Source organism: Lagopus leucura, unplaced genomic scaffold, assembly GCF_019238085.1.
Source record: "Lagopus leucura isolate 7727_CA_CO unplaced genomic scaffold, USGS_WTPT01 Super-Scaffold_100004, whole genome shotgun sequence".
Lineage (NCBI taxonomy): Eukaryota > Metazoa > Chordata > Aves > Galliformes > Phasianidae > Lagopus > Lagopus leucura.
This window is the reverse complement of record NW_024962264.1, coordinates 60037879-60062937: the sequence shown is the minus strand read 5'-3', so window position 1 is coordinate 60062937 and position 25059 is coordinate 60037879. Positions and strand designations below refer to the sequence as shown.

Sequence of the window (25059 nt, the reverse complement as noted above, 5' to 3'; positions counted from 1 at the left end):
GAGCCATTTTTCTTCCTTTCTCTGCAAAAACAAATAATTCTTCAACTGGTGTTAGTGAAATTGATCAATATCTCTATTTTGGAGATTTTCCTCCAGCTGTAGTACAAGTTGATTGATCTATAGTGAAGGGGAAACAAATCTAACTGCATTTAGCCATGAAAAATAAACATTCTTGAATTATAAGATATCACTAGAGATATTTTTAAAAGACTCTAATGTTCCCAAAACATGGTGTTTTTTCTAATTAGAAACCATTTTTTTTTTTTTTAGAATTAAGTGATTTTTTGTAACTTTTATTCAGTAACACAACAAAACTGGTCCTCGTGACAGATATAAGGACCAAATGTGGCACCTCAGTTATGACTGTACACTAATTGCACACAAATACAGCAGCCTGTTCCTTGTAAGTTTTCAAGTATCCCTTCTGTCATTTCTAGCTCAGGTCAGTCCGATGCATCAGGAGAGGAAGAAATGTGAACATCCCATGTTCTTCCCTTCAAAGTATAAACATACGTATATAAAGGTCCTCACTCCTAGTAGTTTATAGAGTGAGATAACTGAATACAGAATAATTGTGGAGCAGTAAGCACGCAGCAGTTGTTTTTCTTTGAATCTGTTTCAAAGGATAACAAAGTACATCCCTATGACACAGTTAATATGGTGAAATCTTTAGGGAAGAAGTAGGAGTTAAGATTTGATATCTATCATATGCAGAAGAAGTCAAAGAACCTGTTCTACTGGAGTATGTCATATGTGAGCTTTTGCCAGTTCAGGAAATAGATCATTGTAGCTCTTTTTCTCTCTCTCAAGTATGTGGCTTGTGGATTCACAGGTAGCAGTAAGCCTCGGAGGTAATACATAAGACATTTAACTATTATATGATTTCCAAATAACCACTGGGATCTTACCCTCTAAGCAACATTAAATGGGGATGAGGCTAAATGAATAGGCTATATATATGTGTGTGTGTGTGTGTATATGCAACATTAATTCAGAGAGTTCTTGATCTGAGGCCAGATTGTGCTTCATTTATTTTTACTCTTGTCAAGAGTTCACTGAGGTGTGTTTATAAATCCCAGATTGTTGCAGTATTGCAGTTTAAAGTTATGTGAATGCTCTAGAAGTCATGAAAAATATTTTTCCAGTTTCATCTTTGTTTTCATCTCAGTTCCTCTTGTTTACTTTGCTCAGTTTACACATTCTCTACAGCCCTTTTCCTTTCCTGTTGGTGTTGTCAGTATTGCAAACTTCATTTGGATCTGCAAGTCATTTCTGTTCTTTACCTTGTAACAGAGCAGCAAGGGGCTTGAATAGAGTTCAGCTGACAAGTTCACTTTCCATAGCCTAGTGGAGTTTGCCTTGTTCTTGTGTTTCTCTTGGCTTGGCAAACCAGCAGCGTAAAAACAATCACTTGGTTACGATTTTAGTTACAGAGTATCTAATCTTTGAGGCTGCGTGTATACGATTGTGTTGGGCACGGAGACCAAAGTAAACCACAGAAGCTGGCTGCGTTGCTGGTGTTACCCTTGATGAGAGGAAGGCAGGAATAGAAAAAGATTAGCAGCCAAATCACATAAATGGAACACAAGGCAATCTGGAACAGCTGGAGCCTCGTCTGTCTGTGCTGCAGCCAATGTCTGGCAGCAACGGCAGCACCTTGCCCTGCAACTTGCACATATGCTATCTGTTCTGCTAACCAGGCCACACAGCAAGCTGAGTGCCAATGCTAGGGATTATGCTTTGTGGTATGAGCTCCAATGTGCTCAATAGTTCCTTCCTTACTCGGACTAAATTGAGAAAATAGCATGCTCTGACTTTGGAATGGGACAGAACTGAGCCTGGGCCTGCGTTGTAGGTATGTGATGATGATGATGATGATGATAGTAGGCCAGTATGGGGCTGTGTGCCCCCCAAGGCCTGCCCATGCTGCCCAGGACCTGGCTGTAGCTTGGAATTAGACTCTAAGCATCCTACTCAGCTGCAAATTTTTGGTGGTTATCTTAATGCATCCTACAGCAAGGCCTCAGAGCTCCTGTGGAGGTACTGCAGAGGTCTGCACGCAGGTTCATCCCAAGTACCTTGCTGATTCTACTGGCCTCAGGAAATAGGGTGAAAACCTGCTTCTTCTGGGGAAGGCATAATGTAAGAGCATTTGCTAGTTCTCCTGCATCAGGAAGAGGTTTTATGTATTACAGACACAAACTGTGGAGCAGTTGCCTGGAAGATGCACATTCTCTCCCTTGGGCTACATATTCATAGCTCCAGGGCCCCTCCACAATCAACACCAGTTTTTTTTGTGAACATCTGGCTTCTCCAGCAGCACTTGAAGAAATGCTGAGCATTTGTCACCTGTGGGTGAAATCAGTGTGTGCTACTGTGGTTGTTTGTTTGTTTGTTTTTTTTTCCCCACCCTGCAGTAAAGCCATTTAATTTTGTGACTAAAATACAGAATTAGAAATAAAGATTTCAATATCTTTATTTAAATAGCCATAGTGGTCCATGATAAACTAAGATAACACCGCCTTGGATAATGACTTAATATGTCATTGCCTCTATCTTTACTAACACAAGACTTCAGTAATGAGCGTTTTGTCTTACTGTATATCATATTCATTGACATTAAGATCATAATGATGCCTGCATCAGCCTAGATTAACCATCTGGGGCCCTGTGTCCAGCAGTGCCTGTTGCCCTGATTTGAGAACTGTGGATAACGGATTTAGCATCTTACAAGATGATCAAATTGTAAAAGTTCGGGATGAGAATGAAGTGATACTTTACATAAAATACTTGATATAATCTCTTTTTCAATAGCTGGGCCTAAATGTCATTGTCTGCAGAAAGCCAGCAAGGTAATTAACTTCAGTGTATATTTGTATCTTAATAGAGCTACCCTGATAAGCAGATTGGACTTTGTCTGTATTATTAATTAGAATTTACCTAATACTGAAACTCAGATTATGCTGAAGACCCTTAATACACCATTATTTCTAAACCTTAGAGTTCAACAGAGTGAATTTATATACTGCATTTTCAAGAAAATCTGTGGAAGCAATAAGCACTTATTTCAAATTCAGATTTTCTTCCTTAGAGATAGAATTGTAATTTGTGATGTGCCAGAGCTTTTCTCAATGTCAGTCTTCATTTTCCATGGGAACAGTGTGGTCAGTGTCCTGTAATGAGGAGACTGAGAGTGATGCTGCCATTCAGCTGGGCTTTCTGCACATTGTCTCTGAAGCACATACAGTCTACATAGAGCTAGAAGTGTGCCATAGTCATGGCTATTTTGGAAAGCTGTGCACAGCTCTAGCTGCAAATGGAAGTTGGCAGAATAAGCCTGGCTGTAAGTTAGAGCTGTCAAAAGCTGCTATAATGTTGGTGGGATAAGTGCTTGATTTGCTTGATTCACTCATTCTGCAAAAAATTAGAACAAGGCAGTTTCTCAGTCGACAAAAGTACTTAATATTTTTGGAAATACATAGGAGGCACACCTGGCTTCAGCGCTGGTAATTATTATCTTGTATGTGTTTCTGAAGTGCTGCTGCAATCTGTTCAGCAGAGGGACAGGTGCTTGCAGCATAGCTATTTGCGCTGTGGACATTGAAAGGCTCGCCAACTTCAGATCTGGAACTTAGGTCCATCTTTCTATTTAGTCCCAGTTATTTGTTTAAGCTACTTTTATGGCACTGTAGAGTCTATAGACCAAATTCAGTTGCTTGATCTCCTGCTACTTCTCTATGTAACTTCTTGTTTGCACTTGCATATCTTACTACTGAAGTGTTAGAGCAGTTGTCTTCCCTAAAGCCAACAGAAGCAAACAAACATATCACTTTTCCTGAGAGCCCTTTTTCTTGTACCAGTTAACTCTTCTGTCTTGGAAAGTACAGTTCTCTTTTATATTTTCAGAAACACTTTTTTTTCTTTAAATCGATCTGTGAAGGCACTGTGTGTCCAGCATCGCTTAGTGACTTCTTTGTGGTGGGTAAATAGCAAAACATGATGTGCCCCATGGCTCCATGCTGTGGTTCTGGAAGGCAGGATGGCTCTTGTTCTTGGGGCATCTTGAAAGGTGAAGGACTTCCCCTATGAAGACAGGATGAGGGAGCTGGGCTTGTTCAGCCTGGAGAAAAGAAGGCTGCGGGTGACCTCGTTGCAGCCTTTCAGTGCCTAAAGGGAGCCTGCAAACAGGAGGGGAATCAACTCTTGGAAAGGGTTGATAACAGCAGGACAAGGGGAAATGGTTTTCAGTTGAGGGAGGGGAGATTTAGGTTGGATGTCAGGGGGAAATTCTTTATAGAGAGAGTGGTGAGGTGCTGGAACAGGCTGCCCAGACAGGTTGTGGATGCACCCTGGAGGTGTTCAAGGCCAGTTGGATGGAGCCCTGGGCAGCGTGGTCTCATATTAAATGTGGAGGTAGGTGGCCCTGCCTGTGGCAGGGGGATTGGAGATTTGTGATCCTTGAGGTCCCTTCCAACCCTGTGATTCTATGACTACAGATTAGCAGGAAACCTCTATGAATTTTCTAGGGAAATTTTGATAATTATGGCATGGAAAGAAAGAATATGGTATGGAAACTATTTTTGCTGCATTGGCACTGCTGTACTATGAAGAATTAGCAGTTACCAAAGATCCTATATTAGTTACAGGCTATTTGACATTTCATCTTGACAGCTATGTATAGCTCTTGAGCAACAGTGAGCAGGGGCTTGTGATGGACAGTGAGAGCTCCACATCCAGGAGGAGTGACTCAGACTGGTTGCTCTATATGCTCCTCTCTGTCCTTTCTCTATGCTGTGATCTCTTCAAGATTGCTGTGCCTGAGATGACTGCTACATCTCACTGTCAGCTTTTAAAGTTTCTTTTTATCAGCTTCCCCAGACTTTTTGTTACATACCTCTGTGTAAGCATTCTAAGATATTATGCCCTAAGGGAAATTGTTAATGCAATAAAACTTTGGAAAGCTTTTCTGCATATCCTCTTAATTGCATTATTTGTAATTACTGTTGTTACTAATTTTCCCTATATTTCATCTGACTGTGATTTATTTTGCCTGCATGCTCTTGCAAGGAGGCTCTGTGTCAGGTTTTATGTACTGCAGAAACAGCAGTACTGTTCTTACTCCCAAAGTGGAAGAAAACTCCAGAATTTTCTCCTGTGTTTGTTCTAGAAGTCATTCAGTTTTTGCTAGGATGGATCGCTCTTCACATTTACAGTCTTTGATGTCAGGATTTCCTTTTGATTCAATTTCATTACAGTAATGTTGATGTTACATATATTCATAAATGTAATTAGCTTTTTAATTGTACATTTCATCAGTTGGCTGCAGATCTCTCACGAGAGATGACTTGTTAACTCCTGTGTGTACATATAGGGGAGCTAAGAACGGATTTGTGACGTGTTTGGTAGGATTGGTCAAGTGGAAAAGCATTAGGAATAGCAAAGTCTGACATCCATTGAGTCACTCTGTCTTTCTATGTATAAGCTCAATATGTTTTGGGCTTTTTTTGGCATTGACATAAGTGACTGACGTTTCTCTTCAGAAGTAAGAAAGGAAAATTAACTCCTGTTGCTTTCCACCAAGTTTGGAAAATAAAATCTAGTCATTAGGCTTTCCTGTGGCTTAAGGAAGGACAGAGAAAGGGAAAAATCAGAGCTGAGTATAACTGCAATAAGGCTGACTTCCTGCTGTTAATGCCATGCCCTATGCAGCCTAGATATTCCCCTTAAGTTTTGTTTCTATCTGGATCATATCCATGAGACTTCATTCCTAAAAGAAACCAGGATTACAACCAAGGTCAGCCGTCAAATAAGACTGTGCGCATAAGCTATTTAAAAAAAAAGAAAAAAAAATTCAACCCTGGAAAACCTGAGTTTGTTTTTTGTTTTATTTTACATGCAAGGGCTGCCTGCTCTAGCACTAGAGCTGCAGCTGTGCAGCCCCACCAAGGAATCTGCAGCTTGCAGTGCACATTTCCCAGCAGATCCCTGCCAGCAGCTGCCACTGTCACTTGCCTGTTGTTTCGAGCTGTTTAGAGATTATGTATAACATCAAGGAGATAACATGCAGCTCTTTGCTCTAGGGGCAGGGTTAAGCTAATATTTTCCTCACAGCAAAGGCCAGTGCCTTTGCAGAAAAAGCCCCTGATGTGCTTACCCATTGCCATTTCCCAGACAGTAAGCTAGTGTGTGCAGCAATGGGACCAGGGTGCAAACACTAGGCTAGGTCAGCAATTGGAAGAAAATGATGCCAGTGCTTTGCTGAAGGAAGGGTGTCAGATGGCTGAAGATCTTCATAGTCCAACTGAAATAAGATGAAGATCTAATTTCTTCAGCTTCCATCAGTCATACTCACGTTAATACAATAGGTAACTTGGAAAATATTTTCGATTCAGACTGATAATACCTCTAAGCTTTTGACCTTCCCAGTGAGCTGAGAGCTTAGTTACTGGGGTGGAGACTATTTCAGTCCTGAGGGCTTGTGCTGAGTCAAACTTGTTTACTGGGAAAATCTGTCTACATAAGGTGGATCTGCTCCAAGGCACACATAATGTTTCTGTTAAAAATGAGTTGAAACAATCACAGGGTTTCAGGGAAACCCTAACCCAAGTGCGTCACATTGACTGTCCTGTAGTGTTTCCTACATAAGTGTGGCAACGTCAAATTCCTGTATTCATGTGTTTGTCATCAGGCTGTGATCACTTCATGGTTCCACAAAGTGTGAAAAGTGTTTCCAGAAGAGTGAAACCACTCGTACCAAACATTTGTAAAGAAAATTACATCTTGTGAATAAGGAGAACTGTCCAAAGGCATGGAGTGGACACAGCACACCAAATGGTATCTCCTGGGGACAGGAATGGCTTGGGTTAGAAGGGATTTTGAAGTCCATCTGGTTCCACCCCTCTGCCATGGGCTGGGTGTCTTCCACCAACTCAGGCTGCTCAGGGCCCATCCAACCTGGCACTGAGCACCTCCAGGAATGGGGTGCCCACAGCTTCTTTGGGCAGCAGTGCCAGAGCCTCACCACCCTCTGAGTAAAGATTTTCTCCCTGACATCTAACCTAGGTCTCACTTCTAGGCATTCCTCCTTTTCCTATCTCTGTCACACTGTGTAAAAAGTTGGTCTCCCCTGTGTTTATAAACACCCTTCAAGTACTGGGTGGTGGCAATGAGATCTTCCCAGGTTGGATGAGGCCCTGAGCAGCCTGACCTAGTAGATGGCAACACTGCTGAACAAGAGGGAACTGGAGCTAGATGATCTTTTGGGTCCCTTTTGATTTAGGCCATTCTGTGATTCTTCACAGGACATCCTCGGCATCATAGCAGGCTTTATTAACTGGGCACAAAAAAACGGAAGTATATTAAAAGGTGAACTCCAAATCTTGTAGGATTTATAGTTTGTTTTAAGAAATTACTTGGAGCTTATCTTCAGAGCTGTTCTCGTGAAGCCACAGATGAAACTAAAGGCAGCCTTGAAGCTCACAGCCCCCATAGGGAATGGCAGCCAAAATATGCTGTGGAAGAACAGGAATAAGGCACTGATAGGTTAAATTTATCTTATGCATGTCCAGAGAGTCACAAGAAAGTAAACGTTCTAATGCTAGGGATGCTGACTTATCAAAGAAGTGCAGCTTTATGGAAGAGGATTAATTTTACTAACACACGCGCCAAGTTAATAGGGCTTCAGAATCTCTGCCAATCCACAAATGAGTTAAATTTAGTAGGCGTTTTATTGTGCCCTTGTTTTGAAATGGGCATTATTCTTCACTGCTTGACCAAATTCCTTGTTTTTAGTGCTCATCGTGATGTTTTAAAAGTTATTCATCTATTTGAGGAATCAATTTTAGAATAATTTTCAATTTCAAGGCTAGATGTATTCTTTATCACTTATAGTCCTACTGAAGTAGAAGAAACTGTGAGACTACAAAAAGAAAATCTGTATTACATACTGTTGTATTTATTGAAAACTTTTCTGTGTGTTAGACTTTAAAATTTGAGGAATTTTTTTTTTTTTTTTCTTTTTTTTTTTTTTTTTTAGAGAATATTTGACTCAAGTATTTTAGATGTAGGAGACTTCAGTGTTATTCACAGACCATTTCTATATTGCTTTAAGTTCCTTCTGCAGGTGTAGATATCAAAATGTTATCCTTTACAGCTGAACCCCCTAACCCCTTTGTCTGTGAAGTACTCTGTTTCAAACAATTAACTGAATAACCTGTTCTGGAAGTATGCAGCTGTTTATGTCATTCAATGCAAACAAACAGTAGATAGAATATGCCAGGACACTAAATATTTAAACATCATTTTCAGATAATGGTTTTGTTTATTCATCTTGAGGAAGCTACAGGGGATGTTACAAGCACATCTAGAAACTATCGCTATGAAGCAGGAACAAGGTTTGATTATTATTTGAAATAAATTAATAAGCAAATAGAACTAGAATAAAATATGTCACTACAGTGGTATTTTAACATAGTAAACTATTTGGAGTGTGACTCATTTTCCACATCAGAATTAAATAGTCTAGTGCATTAAGTCATTTCAGTAACATCTGTTCTGTCTGTTGCCTATGGGCTGGAAAATTAAGTATTGTGGCAAAATCTATGCGGGCAGACCCAGCAGCTCAGGATTTAATATTACAAGTAGATGAGGTCAGTTTTGGGACCTTCTGTACCTGTCACACTAGTGAGGCCCTTCTGGCCACTTGATCACACATGGGTTTGTGGATGTTCAGTGCTGGGCATGTCACTGCTGCCCTATTCCTCTTTCTGCTTGTAACACTAAAGCTGCTAGGTGGCATGAAGGGGATTTTGCTGGTGTTTCTGGTGTGTGCAGTTCTAAGTCACTAGAAACCAGCAATAGGAATATGGTGAGTTGTAAGTTTTCTTTTTTCTTTTTTTAAAGGAAATGTAACTGCACAACATTAATGTGTTATTCTTCCTCTGAACAAGGTGTTTTAGTGTATCGCTGGAATTTTAAATGGTTTTCTGTTTTATTTTATGCTTACCACTGAGATGGAGCTATCAAGTAGAGCAGTAGTGCAGGAAAATTGGAGGAGAACTTGCTAACAACATTATTTATGTCTGTAAAGTAAAATACAAGCAGAGCCTCTTTTTTTCTTCTATCTTTTTTTTTTTCTCCCTTAGGATTTTGTGTTGTTCATACAGGAAAAAGATGAGGAGATCTAAAAATAGTGAAATCCAACCTTTTTCTGCAGTTAAAACGTCTACAACTAGATTTAAGAAAAAAAAAAAAGAAAAAGATTTCTGCATAATCATATATCTCCCGTTGATGGTACTCAATCTAAAACCTCAAGTGTTTCAAAACTGTTTCAAACTCCCACAGCTTCTGTGTGGAAGAGTCAGCCAAATTTCAACACATAGTTAGGAGAGTAGTACTAACCACACTGCCAAGCATTTGAGTTGAAAGGGAACTACTGTACTGTGTGGATAGTAAAGCTTTTTGCCTAAGATTATGTCCCATATGATAGTGGGGTCTGTAATTACAGTCACAACAAAATTAATACTTCTCTAAATTCTGGCCCCAGAAGTGCAATGTCAGGTGTGTGACTTTTAAGCCAGATTAGTTTCTTTGTATGTTTGGCATATCCATAAACTTGAAGTGATGGCATTTCTCCCCTACTTCACTATGACACTGATAGCACTGCGAGATAAGAAAGTTGTTTTGATTTTTGCATCTGGAAAAAAAAAAGTATCCACTTATATGAGTATACCTAAATTTAGATTCTGCTTTATTAGAATCCAGTGGTTTTAAATTACAAATCCAGAAATGTTAACTCTCCCCTGCCTTGAACATCCCAAGTACATTATGGCAGGTTCAGAGAGAAAAGTTTTGCTTCATCACTTGCATTGTGTGGTACAGTGTTATGATGGAAGATGGTCTTGTAAAAATCTAGATGAGCAAAGATGCTGTCAAACACCTTTAACTTGGAGCACTGAATGCCAGGCTGTTTTTATGTAGATGCTAAACATGAATTTGGAAGCCTGATTTTAATCTCGCTGCTATAAAATGTCCTCATGCACTTGTGGGGATGTTTGTGCTAGAGGGTAGTTCCAGACAGAGTGTTTGTTTGGGGGGATGCTGAAGCACTGCCTTCCACTCCTTCCCAGTGTTCTGCAGAGAAGATGGAGGCAGGAAAATAATTCCAGGAAAATCTTCCCATGACAGAAGAATAAGAGTCAGCGTGATAGGTTAAAGCATTGGGAGTTCAGACTGACATCAAAGGGGGGAGGGAAACCCCAGCAGTAAAGCAGCAGAGCAGGCTGTTTGGGGAAGTGGTGGCCTTCTGTCCTTCCGTCAGGTCAGAACTAAGGAACCTGATCTAGGGGAATCTGCGGAAGGGGAGGCTGGGCACAATGACATCCAGAGGTGCCTCCAAGCCTACGTAATTATGTGGACCTAAATATAGTCTCTGTGAGTGCTAAATTTGATCTTGGCATGATTAAATTTTTATTTAAAACTGGAGAAGAAGAGCAAGGCAACATTTCTGGAATTCTATTGCAGCACTACCAAAAAACTGTAGAGAGGCTTTCAATGGAAGTAATTCTTCTGCAGCATAATGATGTCACAGCTGAGAGTTAATGTGACTGTCTTAAAACCATAGCCCTGTCTCAGGATATGTGTGTACATGCTTTGTAAGCGGTCACACTTAATTCTGCAAGTCATAAACTGAACAGCTGAAAGGATTCAAGAATCTCATTTCCTGTTCTGCAACAGCTAATTAAAAGATGTAATCTTACAAAATTGACCTGAGAAAAAAGACAATACATTTCCAACTTTTTGTAGATTTTTCTGCGAAATACAGTACCCAGCTTTTAAATTTTAATTTAACATGCTATTACTACAACTAGGCTAATTTTAAGATCATGTATTGATTTCAAGTTGAATCTCAAGACCATTATTTTCCTGTGGAATAAGTGTAAAACATACATGTTTACTAGTGAATTCCTAGATATCTATCTAGGAGAGGTAGAATCTTGTTAACCTAAAACCATCTGTAAAATGATGTAAAAGATTATAGAAAAGATTAGACCAAATTCAGTTTTTAAAATATCAGAATTTGTTTTATTAAATTTTCTAATTATTTTCATACTTCATCATACAACTAATAAGTGGATTTAATACATGACTGAATTTAGGATTAGCATACAGTTATATTAAAGTATTTGAGTGGACCCGAGTGTATTTAAAAGGGTTTGGATCAGTTTTAAGCAAAATAAATCTTTCTGTGTAGGTGGAACAATGCATTTTAAAGTGGTAGTTACATTGCTAGCTTTGTACATATTACTGCTTTAAAACAGAGCGTACACTATGAATGAAAAAAATAATCTCAGTCAATTTCAGCTTGATTAAAATTAGCTTATTTCAGTGTCTTGCTAGTTTCTGACAATTATTAACAGATCAAATACAGAAATGGGAAATGCATGGCAATATCATTTTGCTGGAGAATCTGTGGGTGACTCTTGTTATTTTGTTGTAATAAAGGGCAGATTGGCTGCATATCTGAAGAATAAACAAGCTATTCTGAGCCACTTTACACTTTGCTGAGTGGAACTCAGGACTTGGGTTGGCCCAATCACAGAATCACAGAATCACAGAATTGTAGGGGTTGGAAGGGACCTCCAGAGATCATCGAGTCCAACCCCCCTGCCAAAGCAGGTTCCCTACAGCAGGTAGCACAGGTAGGCATCCAGGCAGGATGTGCGGAAGTGCGGAACTTCCTATGCTGCAGTTTCCAGCCGTTTCCCCTTGTCCTGTCTCCACTCACCACTGAAAAGAGTCCGGCCTCGCCATTCTGCCCCCCACACCTTAGATATTTATAGACCTGGATCAGGTCCCCTCGCAGTCTCCTTTTCTCAAGGCTGAACAGACCCAGTTCACTCAGCCTTTCTTCAGCACTCAGCCCTTCTTCAGCATTGGGAGATGCTCCAGGCCCTTCACCATCTTCGTGGCCCTCCGCTGGACTCTTTCCAAGAGATCCCTGTCTTTTTTTCAATTGGTAAATACCTGTTGATTACATCTATGCAGGTATAACCATGCCAGAATTGTTCGTATGTCTTGTGAATTTGACCTGCAGTTGTGAAATGGGAGCTTAAGATTCTAAAGCAGAACAGAAATTGTTATTGAATAAAGGTGTAGGAATTAGAATACTCTCTTGAACACCATACCGAATTCCACTGTACTACTGCATTTATTAATAAAATAATATTACCATGCTTATAGAAAACATACCTCACACCATCTTTACCTAGGAACATTTTATCAAAAAATCTTTTAAAAAGTTTTTTAAAGTAATAGCTATTAAACATAGAATGGTACAGCATTGCTCTTGTTGTTGTTGTCTTTATTTTTATTTTTTTGCAAATGGTTAACCAGCACTTGGGGTGCTTTTTATTCTTTTGGTTAGGAGGAATAATTAACAGTGTATGCAGGTATTCCTTCTATTCCTTCTGAAATACTGTTTTCTTAAGAAATAAACATGAAGAAAAAACATTTTTTGTTGTAAACAGCACACCCAGAGAAGATCTCCTGAGTCAGAATCACTGCTTTCAGGCATTTCTCTGTTGCTGGGTACCTGTAATTCTTCTCATGGAGATTAGACTTCTCTGTGTTTTCCTTTCCTCTAATTCTTCCTCTCTGTCTTCTGGGTGATGGGGTGATGCCTGTGTTTGGCAGCATCGCTCTCTTTTTTTTTTTTTTTTTTTCCCAACTAATTTATGAAGATTTCATAAGAGTCTACATTAAAGATGTGGTTTACGCATGCATTTAATATTTATATCTTGAATTTTCAGAAATAAGAGTTTGTAAAATTGTGGGAATGTTTCTTGAGAGAGAGAGTTCCTTTTTACGTCACCTAGTTGTAAAGCTAAGAGATTAACGATATTTCTTGTTTATTCTATAATGCTAAATATTGTTTATTTCTGCTCAAGAGGGATGCTTAAACTATTACAAACACTACCTTTGTTTTGAATAAAGTATAGTTGCCTGTGGTGTTGTACACTGTGGTCTGGCTAAGTGGTTTTGTTTGTAAATTACTATTTTTCTGATTAAGCTTGCTTTGCTTTTGTCAGTATTATTTTGGCAAACAAAAATTGGCATCATATAGATTGTGTGAAGTAATTATGAACCTTTCTCCAAAGAGTTGATACTTTGACTTGCAAAATCCATCAGGATAGATATATATGAAGGTCTTTGATTTTAAACATTGGATTTTTTCAGTTGTCTTCAGTACAACTGAAATGTTACACTAAATTTTTTCATTCATCTCTCATGTTCATATTGCTATGCACTCTATTGGTATGGCCATCCAGAAATATGGAAGACTGTTAATGGGCTCATGTCTGCAGAGGAAAATCAAGTAATTGGGATTATTCACAATTAAAAGTTCATAATCATTTAGATGTACTTGAAGGGGAAAAATAGCACAAGCCAGAAGATGTTACACTGCAATGATGAAGTGGTAGATAGAAAACTTGATACAAAGTTTGTCAACCTCCACAAGTTTTTAGAAAATCTACCTTCCAAAAGCTGTGATATTGGTTTAATTGTTTACAGTTCTCAAATTTTTGTGTAGTTCAAAAGCTGTGTTTACTTTTTACTTATGGGGACTCTTGAATTGGGATGGCAAAAAGCATGGAAGAGGAGGACCAAGAGATGTTGGTGATTCAAACATGTTTTACTTTAGTAACAAAGGAATTTATAGCCCCAACAACTCTAAACAAAAAATTCTTTTTTTTTTTTTTTTTTTTAATTATTACAATTGCAATTTGATGTGTTAGTCTTCTTCATAGTGCTTTGGAAATACGAAGCTGTCTAAACCATTGTTGCTATGGTATCAGTGATACGTACTATAGTATAAGCATGTCTGCCTTTGGTTGTCAGTGTGATGTCAGCTGGAGAAGCTGTTACATGATGAGGGTCATTAAGCTGTGTGGCTCGGGGCATAAGTGCATGTCGTTCCAATCTTTTGGCTGGGCACTTCAAGTCTACTTCAACTGAGTGCAAGAAGAGGCTCTGTAATTGAGATAGCATTGGGATTTTCAATGCTTAATGATACAGGAAAGTATTGCAAGTAGAGCAGCTTAAAGAGATGGGACTGATTTGTGACTGACAGTATGAAAAACATTGTTAGAATGACTGACTCTGGAAGTCAGCTCAAATTAAGAGTTTCTGCAAGTCACAATGACTAAAGATTTATGCTTTTGGCACCTAACATCTCACTGACTGGGAGCAAGGTGGTTAATGAGCAGAGAGAGGCACTTCGGAAGATGTCTCATTATGCACAGTATGACAGCTGTGGTTAAATTATTAGAAATGTAAGGATTTGATTGGATTAAGGAATTGCTCCTAGTTCTGTGCTTATTTAACATGTTAGCCTTTACTGTGTCCTTTTTCTAGCTCTTATGTAAGGAACTGTATTTGCTGAGATAATTCAATCACACCCTATCATTTTTCATACCCTGAGGACCTCTTCAGTCTTCACAGAGTTACACATCATGCTTTGAATATGAAATTGATATTCACTTCTTCTAGCTTGATCAGATTAACTTACTAGACTCTGTTTTTCTTAGGTAGTTCACGTAGAGCTGTGCTCAAGTCCATGTTTTAAGGCAATTCTTGAAATTCGACCTGTTCCTACAGAGATGCTATTAAAAATAAAAGGCTTTGAAAAGTGATCGTTTTTCTGCACTGCTGAACACTAATCATTCTGGAGTAAATGTTGATTTTGTTCATCACAAAGCAGAATTGTCTCTTAATTCTGTGAGAGCAAGACTGTCACTCTAAATGACAGAGAGAACTGGGATGCTATGGAATTGGTATTTACCATCTCAGTCATCATTTACTTTGGGTGTTTGGCTTGGGAGGTAAATTATCTTTGGTTATGTTCTTTTTTGTGTGTGAAATAAACACTGTTGTTTAAATGTGCTGCAGTAGCATCAATCACTTGCTTAGCACATTGAACAGAGGTTGGGATGCTCTCTTATTAAAACCAGCGTTTCTGTGTCATAGCTGGGGAGTAGAGCAGGGTCAGATTGTGTCCTGATGTGGGGCAGAGTAAAAAGAGCTCTTGTGTTCTGCAGTCCTGTGAGACAGTAAGGCTGGTTTGGCCTCCTGCTGCCAGACATCATCTCTCCAACTTTTCCAAAATACCAGCTGGCCCAACATTAAGTATCAAGTGTCCCAAGCAGAGTTCTGACTGGCTGTCAATGACAGCAAAACAGAGTCTTCTTTCAGCAGAATATAGGTCACGGAATAGCTGCTTGTGTCCTACATAATTGTCATCTTAGTACGTTGTCATTACAGACTTGAATCCTTGGGATTATTGGCAACTGGAGCAGACTGTGGGCAGATGAAGCTTCCCATGCCTTCCTGCGTTGTGACCCCCATCTGCTGGTGGGTTAGGTGGTGGTCACCAGCCTCTGCTTGCAGAAAATCTTGTCTTCTCTTTGTTTGGGGATAGACGGAAGGAGAAGGGTTTCTTGAGGCAGAGAAAAATAAAGGTTTTCCTGTACAGCTTGTAGCCAAGGCTTGGTAAATACAATCTTAGGTTCATCTTAAGAGAGGACTTCAGTCACAGCCAATTCAGATTAAGAGAAGTGTACTGAAGTGTTTTCCCTGCTTTCTATTGTTTTGAATAGAGAAGTGCGCTTCATTGCTGCCCTCCAACCATATTTTACAGTTTTCCCCTTGGTGACTAGAAACCAAATTTTGAATCCTTCCTTCCATCCTACAGGACCGTGTTTTACTTTTCCTTTCCAGCAACTTGTACTGAGCTAATGCAGATAATATGAGCATTGCAGGAGCTGGAGCTCAGCCAGCCCCAAACCAGACCTTTCCCACCAGTTTCAAGCACTACCCCAAAACAAGGTCTCCCTCCCTGTAAAAGCAGCTGGGGCACGCAGACTAGATGGAAATGTGCAGCTCCAGCATCTGCTGCCTGCATAATATGAGCACTTGTTTCCTTGTCAGACTGAATGTAGTGACATTTTCAAGGACTACTGTTGCAGCTCAAAAATGCATCAAAAGGCAACAGAAATGTCGGTTGCAGAGCTGTGCAAGAAGTAGCACAATGGCTCCAGGCTTAAGGTTGTGTTTACATGAATGTAGCACATTTCTCCTATGAATGCAGTGCTGAAAGACAAGTGTCTGCAGAAACTGTGTAGCCTGAACGTGAAAATGGAGGCAGTCTGCTGATGTTTCTGATGGGGATAAAGAACAGTTTGATTCATATTAATTTAATTCTACACAAGAAGAGGTTCTGAGGTGTGAAATTAGCTTCAATAATGCTAATACCTGTATACATTTGAAATAACTGCATCATTGCAATAAAATGGTAATTATGCCCTCTTAATGCCAAATTAAGCATAGCAAATAAAACCAGAGGAGTTCATTTTTATGTTGCAGCATTAATTACTCAAGACATTTTTATATTCCTGGAAATAACACATTAAAAAAAGAGAAACCTTTGGAAAGGTCCTTAAATTATTGTTTTAAATGCTAATAGAAGCTCAATTTCAGACAGTGTTAATGGAATGTTAGTGCATTATAATGTAATTAATGGTTGGTGATAATTCATTGTGGCTTGACTAGCAAGATAAATTACTATACTTTGTTATTTTATTTTGATTTTTGGTATTGCTATAACAAATAGGCATGGTTGTTGTTACTCTACCAGGGAATAGAAAGAGAAATTAGCTATGGAAATTTGTTCTGAATTGTTTTTTCCTGGCTCCAAACACTTGTTCATTTTCTAGCCAGGGAATGTACTTGTTCCTCTGCTCTATGACACAAATGGAAGCAAATATCACCATGAAAAGGGGAGGAAGGATGCTGAGCAGGGGCATAGCTTGGTTGGTGCTGCAGATCTGGTGATGGGAGTCACAGAATCACAGAACTGTAGGGGTTGGAAGGGACTTCCAGAGATCATCTAGTCCAACCCCCCTGTCAAAGCAGGCTCCCTACAGCAGGTTGCCAAGGTAAGCATGCAGGCAAGTCTTGAATATCTCCAGATATTCCACAACATCCCTAGGGCATCTTCTTTGGGTAATTGGGTGTAGAACAGGTTCCTCAGGCTGCTGGTCATAGCCCTAAGCTGGCAGAGTTTGAGAAGGATTTGGACAATGCAGTCGGACATCAGTTGTAAATACTGGGTTGTCCTGTGTGAAGCCAGGACTGCCCCTTGAACAAAGGATGCTCTGCTCTGTTCTACTCTGTACTCTGTTCTAGCCAATATTCTCTATGGTTTTATGTCCTAAAAAAAAAAGAGACAGGCAGGAATATGGCTCCATTAACTTCTGGATGTATTAGAAATGACCGTGGGACAGCCAGGGAGCTCTACCCCAGGTTTTACTGCCCATCAGCTGTGCCATGTGTTTGAATCTGTCTGACAGCACCTGCCTTCCCAGGACACTTGTGTCCTAAGACCTTTCTATTATCTCCAGGTGACACACATTTAGTAGTTTCACAGCTTTCTATAAATTTCCTCTAATGATAAATCAGTGTGTAGTACTCAAGTGTTCTGAGGTTTCTGGTTATCCCATGTTCCTGCTGATACACTGGTAATAGAGTCCAGTGATTCTTAATTATTTCTTGAAAAAATGAGGAAGCTGTGAATTTCAGAGCTACTTATCCTAAAATTGAACAATAAAGAATATGAGTTAAAGTATTGAAAGAAAAAAGCCTTTTGCTTTCTTTCTTGGTATTAAAAGAGATCTCAAAGACATAATTCCATTTCATATGTTGCTGATGAGATGTTAAAACCTTACACAAATAGTGGAAAGGCTGAACTCTCTGGCTGTAATAATTAAATGGCTGAGATCAAAACTTAGCTGGGAAATTAATTCTTCCATCCAAATTGATAGCAGCCATAATGGTGAGCATTACTGGGAGCAGGGTGAAGCCCAACAGTATCAGATTCCCACTGATTACATGTTTTTTTCTTTGCTTTAAAAGCAGCAGTTCATATTGTTGGCAAATTCCTCAATGATCATCAACCAAGATTAATCTATTCAAGCAGGCTTTGGGTCTGCCCTGCTGCTTTGCAGCTACATCCCTCTATAGAGGATGGGATTAGGAAAGCAGGCTGAAAATTCTTTTCTGGTATGGTCACTGTGTTGGGATGTGTTGGGAGTTGAGTGCATGGGACATGTGGAGACTGTGTCGTGAGCATAGCAGCTGAAAGCGGGATGTTTCTCATATCCCCTGTCCTCTGGAACAGCTTTGGAATTCACAAATTGAATCCTGAACCTGATTTTGGTATCTGTGCTTGTTTTTGAAAACCTGAGCAGTGCTGTTCTTGCAACATCAAGTCATACTTCCAGCTTGGGATCTTATTCAGACCTAACAGGGTTAAACTCATCAGTTTTTCAGATTGCCACAGTCAAGAGACTATAGCTGCTGCTTTGCGCAGTGTAATTCCTATGTAGCCATGAATATGTGTCCTAGTGGTGCCATGGAGCAGGGATGCACTGAACTGCATGATCTTGCAGCAAATCTCCAAAAAAGCAGAGCACCTGAAAAGGCTGTTAGTTTCTGTAGTCACGTTTTCTTGGAGAACAAGGAAATGAACTCTTGAAGTGGGAGATGATCAGATCTGTTGGGTAATACAGAGTAAAAGCCTTAAAAATGCTTTAAGCTCTGGCTGTATAAGTCTTTGGAGGGTTCATGTCACTTATTCCAGTTGCATTCCTTTTCCAAGTGTTTGGGCTACCTGAACCCAATGTCTTTGTGGTCATCTCTGGGACACCCCTGGGTGTCCTTCCAGCCAGGTATGCCTAAACACCCCCAAAATCCTCTAATGTATTTGGGAGAGGAGATAACACAAGAGGGGGAAAGTCTCTTGCTGCCCACCCAACCTGAAGTGCTTCAGATTGGAAGCCTTTCTCCTGTTTGTGGAGAATTGCTTCCTTGCTGTCCGCTGTGGATAGCTGGGAAATGCAAAGTGGAGAGTCAGCTTGCAGGTCAGCCTGCTCTATTCCTGGTCACATCAAGGAGCAAGGGTGAGAAGGCTGCAAGGAGGGATTTTCAGCCTTATCTGCGTGATGTTTCAAGTATGGGAATCTTCCCTTCCCTTTAGTCCCAGCTCTCTCGACTCTCAAGATCAGTTGTTTCGGAGTTGTTGTGTGGGTTGGTATTTTTTTGGTGGTACTTTTTTTTTTTTTTTTTTTTTTTTTTTCTGAGACTTGTCTGAAATTAGTTTTCTATGTTACAGTAACACGTGTGAGTGAGTTAAGCCTTTTTTTTTTTTCCTACATGGCACTAAACCCACAGTGTTGTTTGGTGATCCTGTACAATAGGCAGCTTATAAATGCAAAATTATGGAAATGCTTATGTAATTTTCCAGAAGAGAATGAAGAAATAAAGACCCTTTAAGTCTAATTACTTCGTTAATAATTAATTTTACTCTCTATTTAAGCACTGGAAATTTCCATGTTTTAAAAAATTCTTCCCATGTATTAAAAAATTCTTTGTGCAATTTTTTGTGTAAAACAATGATAAATTAATATTTAGTGATCATCTTTTCCCTTTGTATGCGTAGCATCAGCCCACACAAAAAAAATCCATTTTAAAAAAATCCGTTCCATGCGTTCATCTGCTCCCAGAAGAAATATCCCCAAATAATCTTGGCATCTTTGCAGTGCCTATCATCTTTCTTGCACTATTGGTGATCCTCAGAATGTCACAGTTTAACTCACTGTAGTTTAATTTCTCCAGTATCAATGGTATAAATTACCTTTACTAACTGCAAGGCTCTTTGGGGGAGGACTTGCTCACACTGGTTGCCTTCTATTGCCTCAGTCTGTTCCTGTAATTTCCCTTCTGTAAAGTTCTGGGCTCAGATTCTGAATGTCATCTGGGCAGTTCTTATTACAGCACCCTTTTATTGCTGCCAGGATGCCTGCCCTGAACACAGCACATCCTCTTTTCCTGACTGCGTTCCTCACTTAGTGCCAGGTATTCAGCAGTGTTTGAGTTTCTCTCCCTCTTTCTCAAATCCTTGTAGTCCCCTGTAGTGTCTGACCTAGTAACTAACGCCTTTTGTTAATTGTTTGCCTTACCCGTATTTATTACATGGCACCTTTTCCACACTAAATAGCATGTTGCCTTGTAACCTCTACTTAAGCAGCATATTTTTTCGGCGATGTCTGCTCCATTTGTTGGTGCCCAACAAATCAGTGTGCTATGACTTCATTATGAGACTGGTCCAGAGAGGTTGTGGACGCCCCATTCCTGCAGGTACCCAAGGCAAGGTTAGATGTTGCTCTGGCAGCCTGATCGTGGGAGGGGCAACCAGCACATGGCAGGGAGTTGAAAATGCATGGGCTTTAAGATCCTTTCTAATCCAACATCTGTGAGATATCTATGAGATAGAAACAGGAATTTTACATTTGTTTGTTTCTTTCTTTTGTTTTAGTCCTATAAAAATTTACTTACACCAAATTTATTGGTTTTTTTTTTCTTGTTGTACTTTTTGTCATTATGAAAGGTCTGCTAAAGGCATTGCAGGCCGTGTTACTTTTGCTTATCATTCTGTATGTCTTACTATGTTTTTCTGGAGAATTCTGCAGCCTGGTGCTGTAGTGAGGGGCATTGAAAGGGGACAGCACGTTGTTCATGGTCTTCTGTAAAGGGACTCTTGTGAGAAAGCAGCTGGCATGGGAGTTAGCTTGGTTTCCTTCATCTGAAGGGCTGGCCAGTGGACAAGGGCTGTCAGCACCAATTTCAGGAATGAAGGACACTCTTTATTCCCAACAGATAGCAGGCAGCAGAAAAGGACTCGTGACCCAGTTATCTCAGGAGCGTGCCCAGCAATGTGCCATCCTTTATGCAAAACTCAGTGGAATCTCAACCTCATCTCTCATTTGAAGTTTTTCTGCTTTATAAATATGCAGCACATCTAATATCTTATATTCCAGTGCCTTGTACTCAAAAATAAATAAATAAATAAAAATTCCACAAATTATTATTTTTTTCTGACTTGCTGCATGCGTTCTTCAGTTAGAGATACTGGTGTATACATCTCATTGCTATGCAGATGCTTGCTCATCCGTGGACTTGAGGACAGAAGTGCTAGATAGCCAGTAGTTTGAATTTTGGTTGCTTCTGCCAAACCTGTTCTGCTCAGGGTTGGACTGGTTCCAGTGAGTGTTTGATGGCATCAAGAAAGGATGGGCAGCAAGTTGGAAGACATGGGTGTAGGTGTAGATGCACTGCTTATCCTGCTTTATCTCATTAAACCTTTACCCTCTTACTGTTTGTTTTCACTTCTGCCATATGTTTGTCCTCTTTCTTTGGATCTGTTTGTGTGCTCAAGGGTAAGGATCGTGCTGCTCTAGTGCCAACTTGGAGCACAACCACTGTGGATTACTTCAATTCAGCTAATAGACAATGATAATTTAAAGGAAACATGTTCTTCTTAATTTATTTTGGTCCTAGTGATCAAGCGTTGCCAAAATCTGTATAGTTACACACAGAGATGTGCTTAGTTTTATCTCTTTTGTTGTTGTTGTTGTTTGAGATCATTCTGTTCTTAATGGAAAATCAAACACTGCCCTGGGTATTGCTGCAGCTAATTACTTAGGAGGGAAAATACCTTAAAACACGCTGAGAAAAATCTGTGAAATATGATGCTTTATTGCATTTTTCCAGAATACTTAAAGCAAAATTTATTAATTGCAGATTGTTTATGAAAAGTAATTTTTTTTTAATACATGGTTAGAAATCTCTAGTTTCTGTTTGTTATTAAAGTCACGTACACTGTGGGTTGCAAACTTAGTAAGGGAGTTGTAGTTCAAGGACATGCAAACTCCAAGCAATATGAGAATTGTTCAGTGCAAGTAAGTACATGTGTTTTTTTTTTTTTAATTCTTGATTAAATCTTGATTTATTTTCTTATAGTGAAGGATAACTGTGTTCTTTCATATTTACTAAGAGCATTGCATTTAGAAAACTAAATGTTTTCTAAAGCAATGGAATGAGAATGGATCAAGAAAGGTACTCTGAGCATAGGAGAATAAGAATAGGAAGAATAAGAAGAATAGGAGAATAAGAAGGGTTGTACATTCTCTGCATTCTACTGCACTTCACTTTCCTTGGGAAAAGGGAAGCAAGTATAGGAAAAATGTAAGTTAATCACGATCAGATCTGAAATCTTCCAAAAATGCAATTTACAACCAATGGCACCATAGGCTATAGGGAGCTTGCAGCCAACTAATCCATTTCAGCATGGCCTGGATTTGTTGCTAAGCTGTGTGGCTGTCATTTGGAAAGCCATCAGTGAAGGCACTGACCTCGACTATGTATCTTTGTGGAAACAACGTGAAGCAGAAGGTTGGTGAGGATGCAGTGAGGGCAAGGCTATGCCTACCAGAACTGGACTTGAAGTTGCATGAGGAGTCAAGGGTTTCATCCTTTCCTATAGCAAGGACAGTGTATTGTTGTTTGCATTATAATAGGTGTTTGGCTTGAGTTGATGTGAGAAGTTAACACTATAATGCTTTATGGATCATCTGTGCCAGCAGTCAGTATCTTTCTGGCTTTTGTTGTCATCACTTACTTCTTGTCCTTGCCTTCCATTGTCAGTGGATTACAGAAACGTGAAGCACTGGTCTGCTGGGTTGTGTCCCTGAAGCCAGATCCTAGTGTTGAAGTTTTACTGCGATGCCATCAAAATCCTCACAGCTGCTGATGTAGGAGCCTACCTCCTCCATAGCCAAGTTATGAGACCTTAGGAGAGGCTCTAAGCTTACAAGCAGAATTGTAAATGCAAATTAGTGTGCTTTTCAACTGTGTTATCATAGAATCATTAAAGTTGGAAAAGACCTCTAAGTTCACGTAGTCCAACTGTCCATCTGCCACCAATATTGTCCTCGTGTTATGATTGCATAGTACCAAAATGTGGGTTGTATTTATCCTTGCAGAGGAGAAAGTTTGGCAAATGGGGGGAAAGGCTGCAGTATAGCTCTTTCGCTTTTCCTGTCTGTTAATTTATCTTCCGCCTGAGCAGTACTGTTCAGCAGAGTGCCTTCTGCATCTCTGCCAAGATGAAGTAGCCTCTGGGAAAAGCACAGGAGGCCAAATCCGAATAGTTCATTGTATTGTTTGGAAGCTGGAGTGGTTTCAGCGTGCAGAATTTGTGTTCAGGAGTAGAGATCTTTAGAGCTGCTTTCTGAGTTCCAGACCACGTCAGTCAGCATCCCTGGGAAGCTCTGGACCATGGAGAGCGCAGCGATCTCTTAGAGCTCTTCAGCTGTCGGTATAGACATCCTATGCCTTTTCCAATAGTCAGCACTGGACGAACAAAAAATGCTTTCTTATTTATCTCTTAAGAAATGTAAATACTTTCAGTGTGAAGAAAAAAACTAAAGAACAACATTCTGAAAATTTGGTAGGCTTACTCATTTCTGCTTTTGTTGATCGGCATTTGTGTGAGAACCATCTGATTCATCCTCAAAAAATACATTCAGATTTAGTCATAATTGCTTGTTAATACTTCTGAAGCATTGATTTTTTTTTTGGAAAAAAAAAAAAAGCCTCCACTCTCTTCATTATATAGTGCTTATAACAGTTTATCCATAGTGTATTATAAAAGCTTAAAGAAATTCTTATGACTTTCACTAAGCATCATTCTAACTAAAAGTTTTGCTTTATTTTACACATCTTTTTTTTTTTTTTTTTTTTTTTTTTTTTTTTTTTTTTCAATCAAAAGCAAGCTGCATTTCAAGCTTTAAAAATAACTTGTTTGATATGTTGTTAGGTTTTTTTTTCTTTGTGGAGACTGGAAGTTATGAACTTCCTATGAAAAGATTTGCCATTGACTATTGAAACCAATGGAGAACCACCCTTAATCCTATATTCAGCTATTGATTCAATAGATTTTTAACAAGATTCAATGCAAAATGTTCTTTAATCTGCACAATGCAGTGAACTTGCTTAGCCTCTTGTGCAAAGTGCTGCATAATGTGCTGCTTATCAGCCCTCCCTCAGCAGCAGCAGATGCTATTTTCATGTTTACATCCCTGAGCAGTTTCTGTTTGCTGAAAGAAATAAACTGTTCCTTGGCTGCTTTGTAACTGAAGCAGGCAATGACTGGTGAGGATGGGGAACAAGGGAGGGGGAGGGGAGTATTTTGTCAGCTTCAAAGATTGCAAGAAATAATAAAATCTACATGTACAAGGGAAATGCAGCCCTGTTCGTATCCCAGCACTTTGTTCCATGTTTACCCAAGCTGATCTTGAACCCATTGGTCCCTTTCCAGGGCAAAAAAATACTTTTCTGCCTTGAGACAAAGTTAATCCGAAGCAAGAGCTACAGATTTTTAACCCTAGCAGAGCATTCACATGCTAACTGAGCAAGAAGTATTGCCTTAAATAGCTCAATGCATCACTGTTACTCCAGTGATGCATAGTCCCAACTCCATATGAGCTAGCAGGGGACAATTCTTTGGCAGCCAGTTATCACTGTGATTGCCTTCTGGAGAGAGGCAAGCTCTCAGCATCTCCTTCCGAAATCAGTGCCGTGCCCTCCTGCCCGTGGTGATAGGGCATGGGGACAGCCTGTACCAAGGGGGACAGCTGGAGGCATTTCCCCTCTGTTGCCAGATTCTGTATTTTTAGCTTATCAGCTGACTACTTTTTTTCATTTCTGGCCTGACAGTTTGAAGTTTTTCCTTCTTTAAGCCTTTTTTCCGAGGTGCCACCCTACAGTGCTAATGAAAGGTGCTCCTCCCACGTCCCTGCCAGAGGTGGACCACCACCTCTGTGTGAAGGATGCCCTGTGGACGTGCAAACCTTCAGCTTTCTGCTGGGTGCTATTTTTACATGAGGCTTTGGCTCGCCTCCCGCCTGTGCGTGGGTGCTGCAGGAGTCATCTGAGCTCCAGCCGCACTTGTGCCGGAGCAGCTCATGACCGCGCTGCCACCGACCTCTCTCGTCCCACTGCCTGCCCCCAGGACATTGAAGCACATGGTGGGATTGCTCTTGTCATTGTCCTGGTAGAGCTGGGTTAATGCAGGCATGCCGGAGGATACAGGTATGGTGGGAT

The 25059-nt window shown here is 39.9% G+C and overlaps 1 protein-coding gene across 9 annotated transcripts in view; it reads left to right on the top strand.

Moving 5' to 3' along the window:
* Positions 1 to 25059, top strand: part of ABLIM2 (actin binding LIM protein family member 2) — a 139376-nt gene that overhangs the window by 4685 nt on the left and 109632 nt on the right. The window contains exon 1 of one of the 9 annotated variants that reach the window (XM_042871463.1): positions 24912 to 25047. The exons of the other annotated variants lie outside the window; for them this stretch is intronic. Coding sequence (XP_042727397.1) covers positions 25032 to 25047 — 16 coding nt within the window. The 5' untranslated portion in view covers positions 24912 to 25031. Of the gene's footprint in view, positions 1 to 24911; positions 25048 to 25059 lie in introns of those variants that run through there. 9 annotated transcript variants of the gene reach the window in all.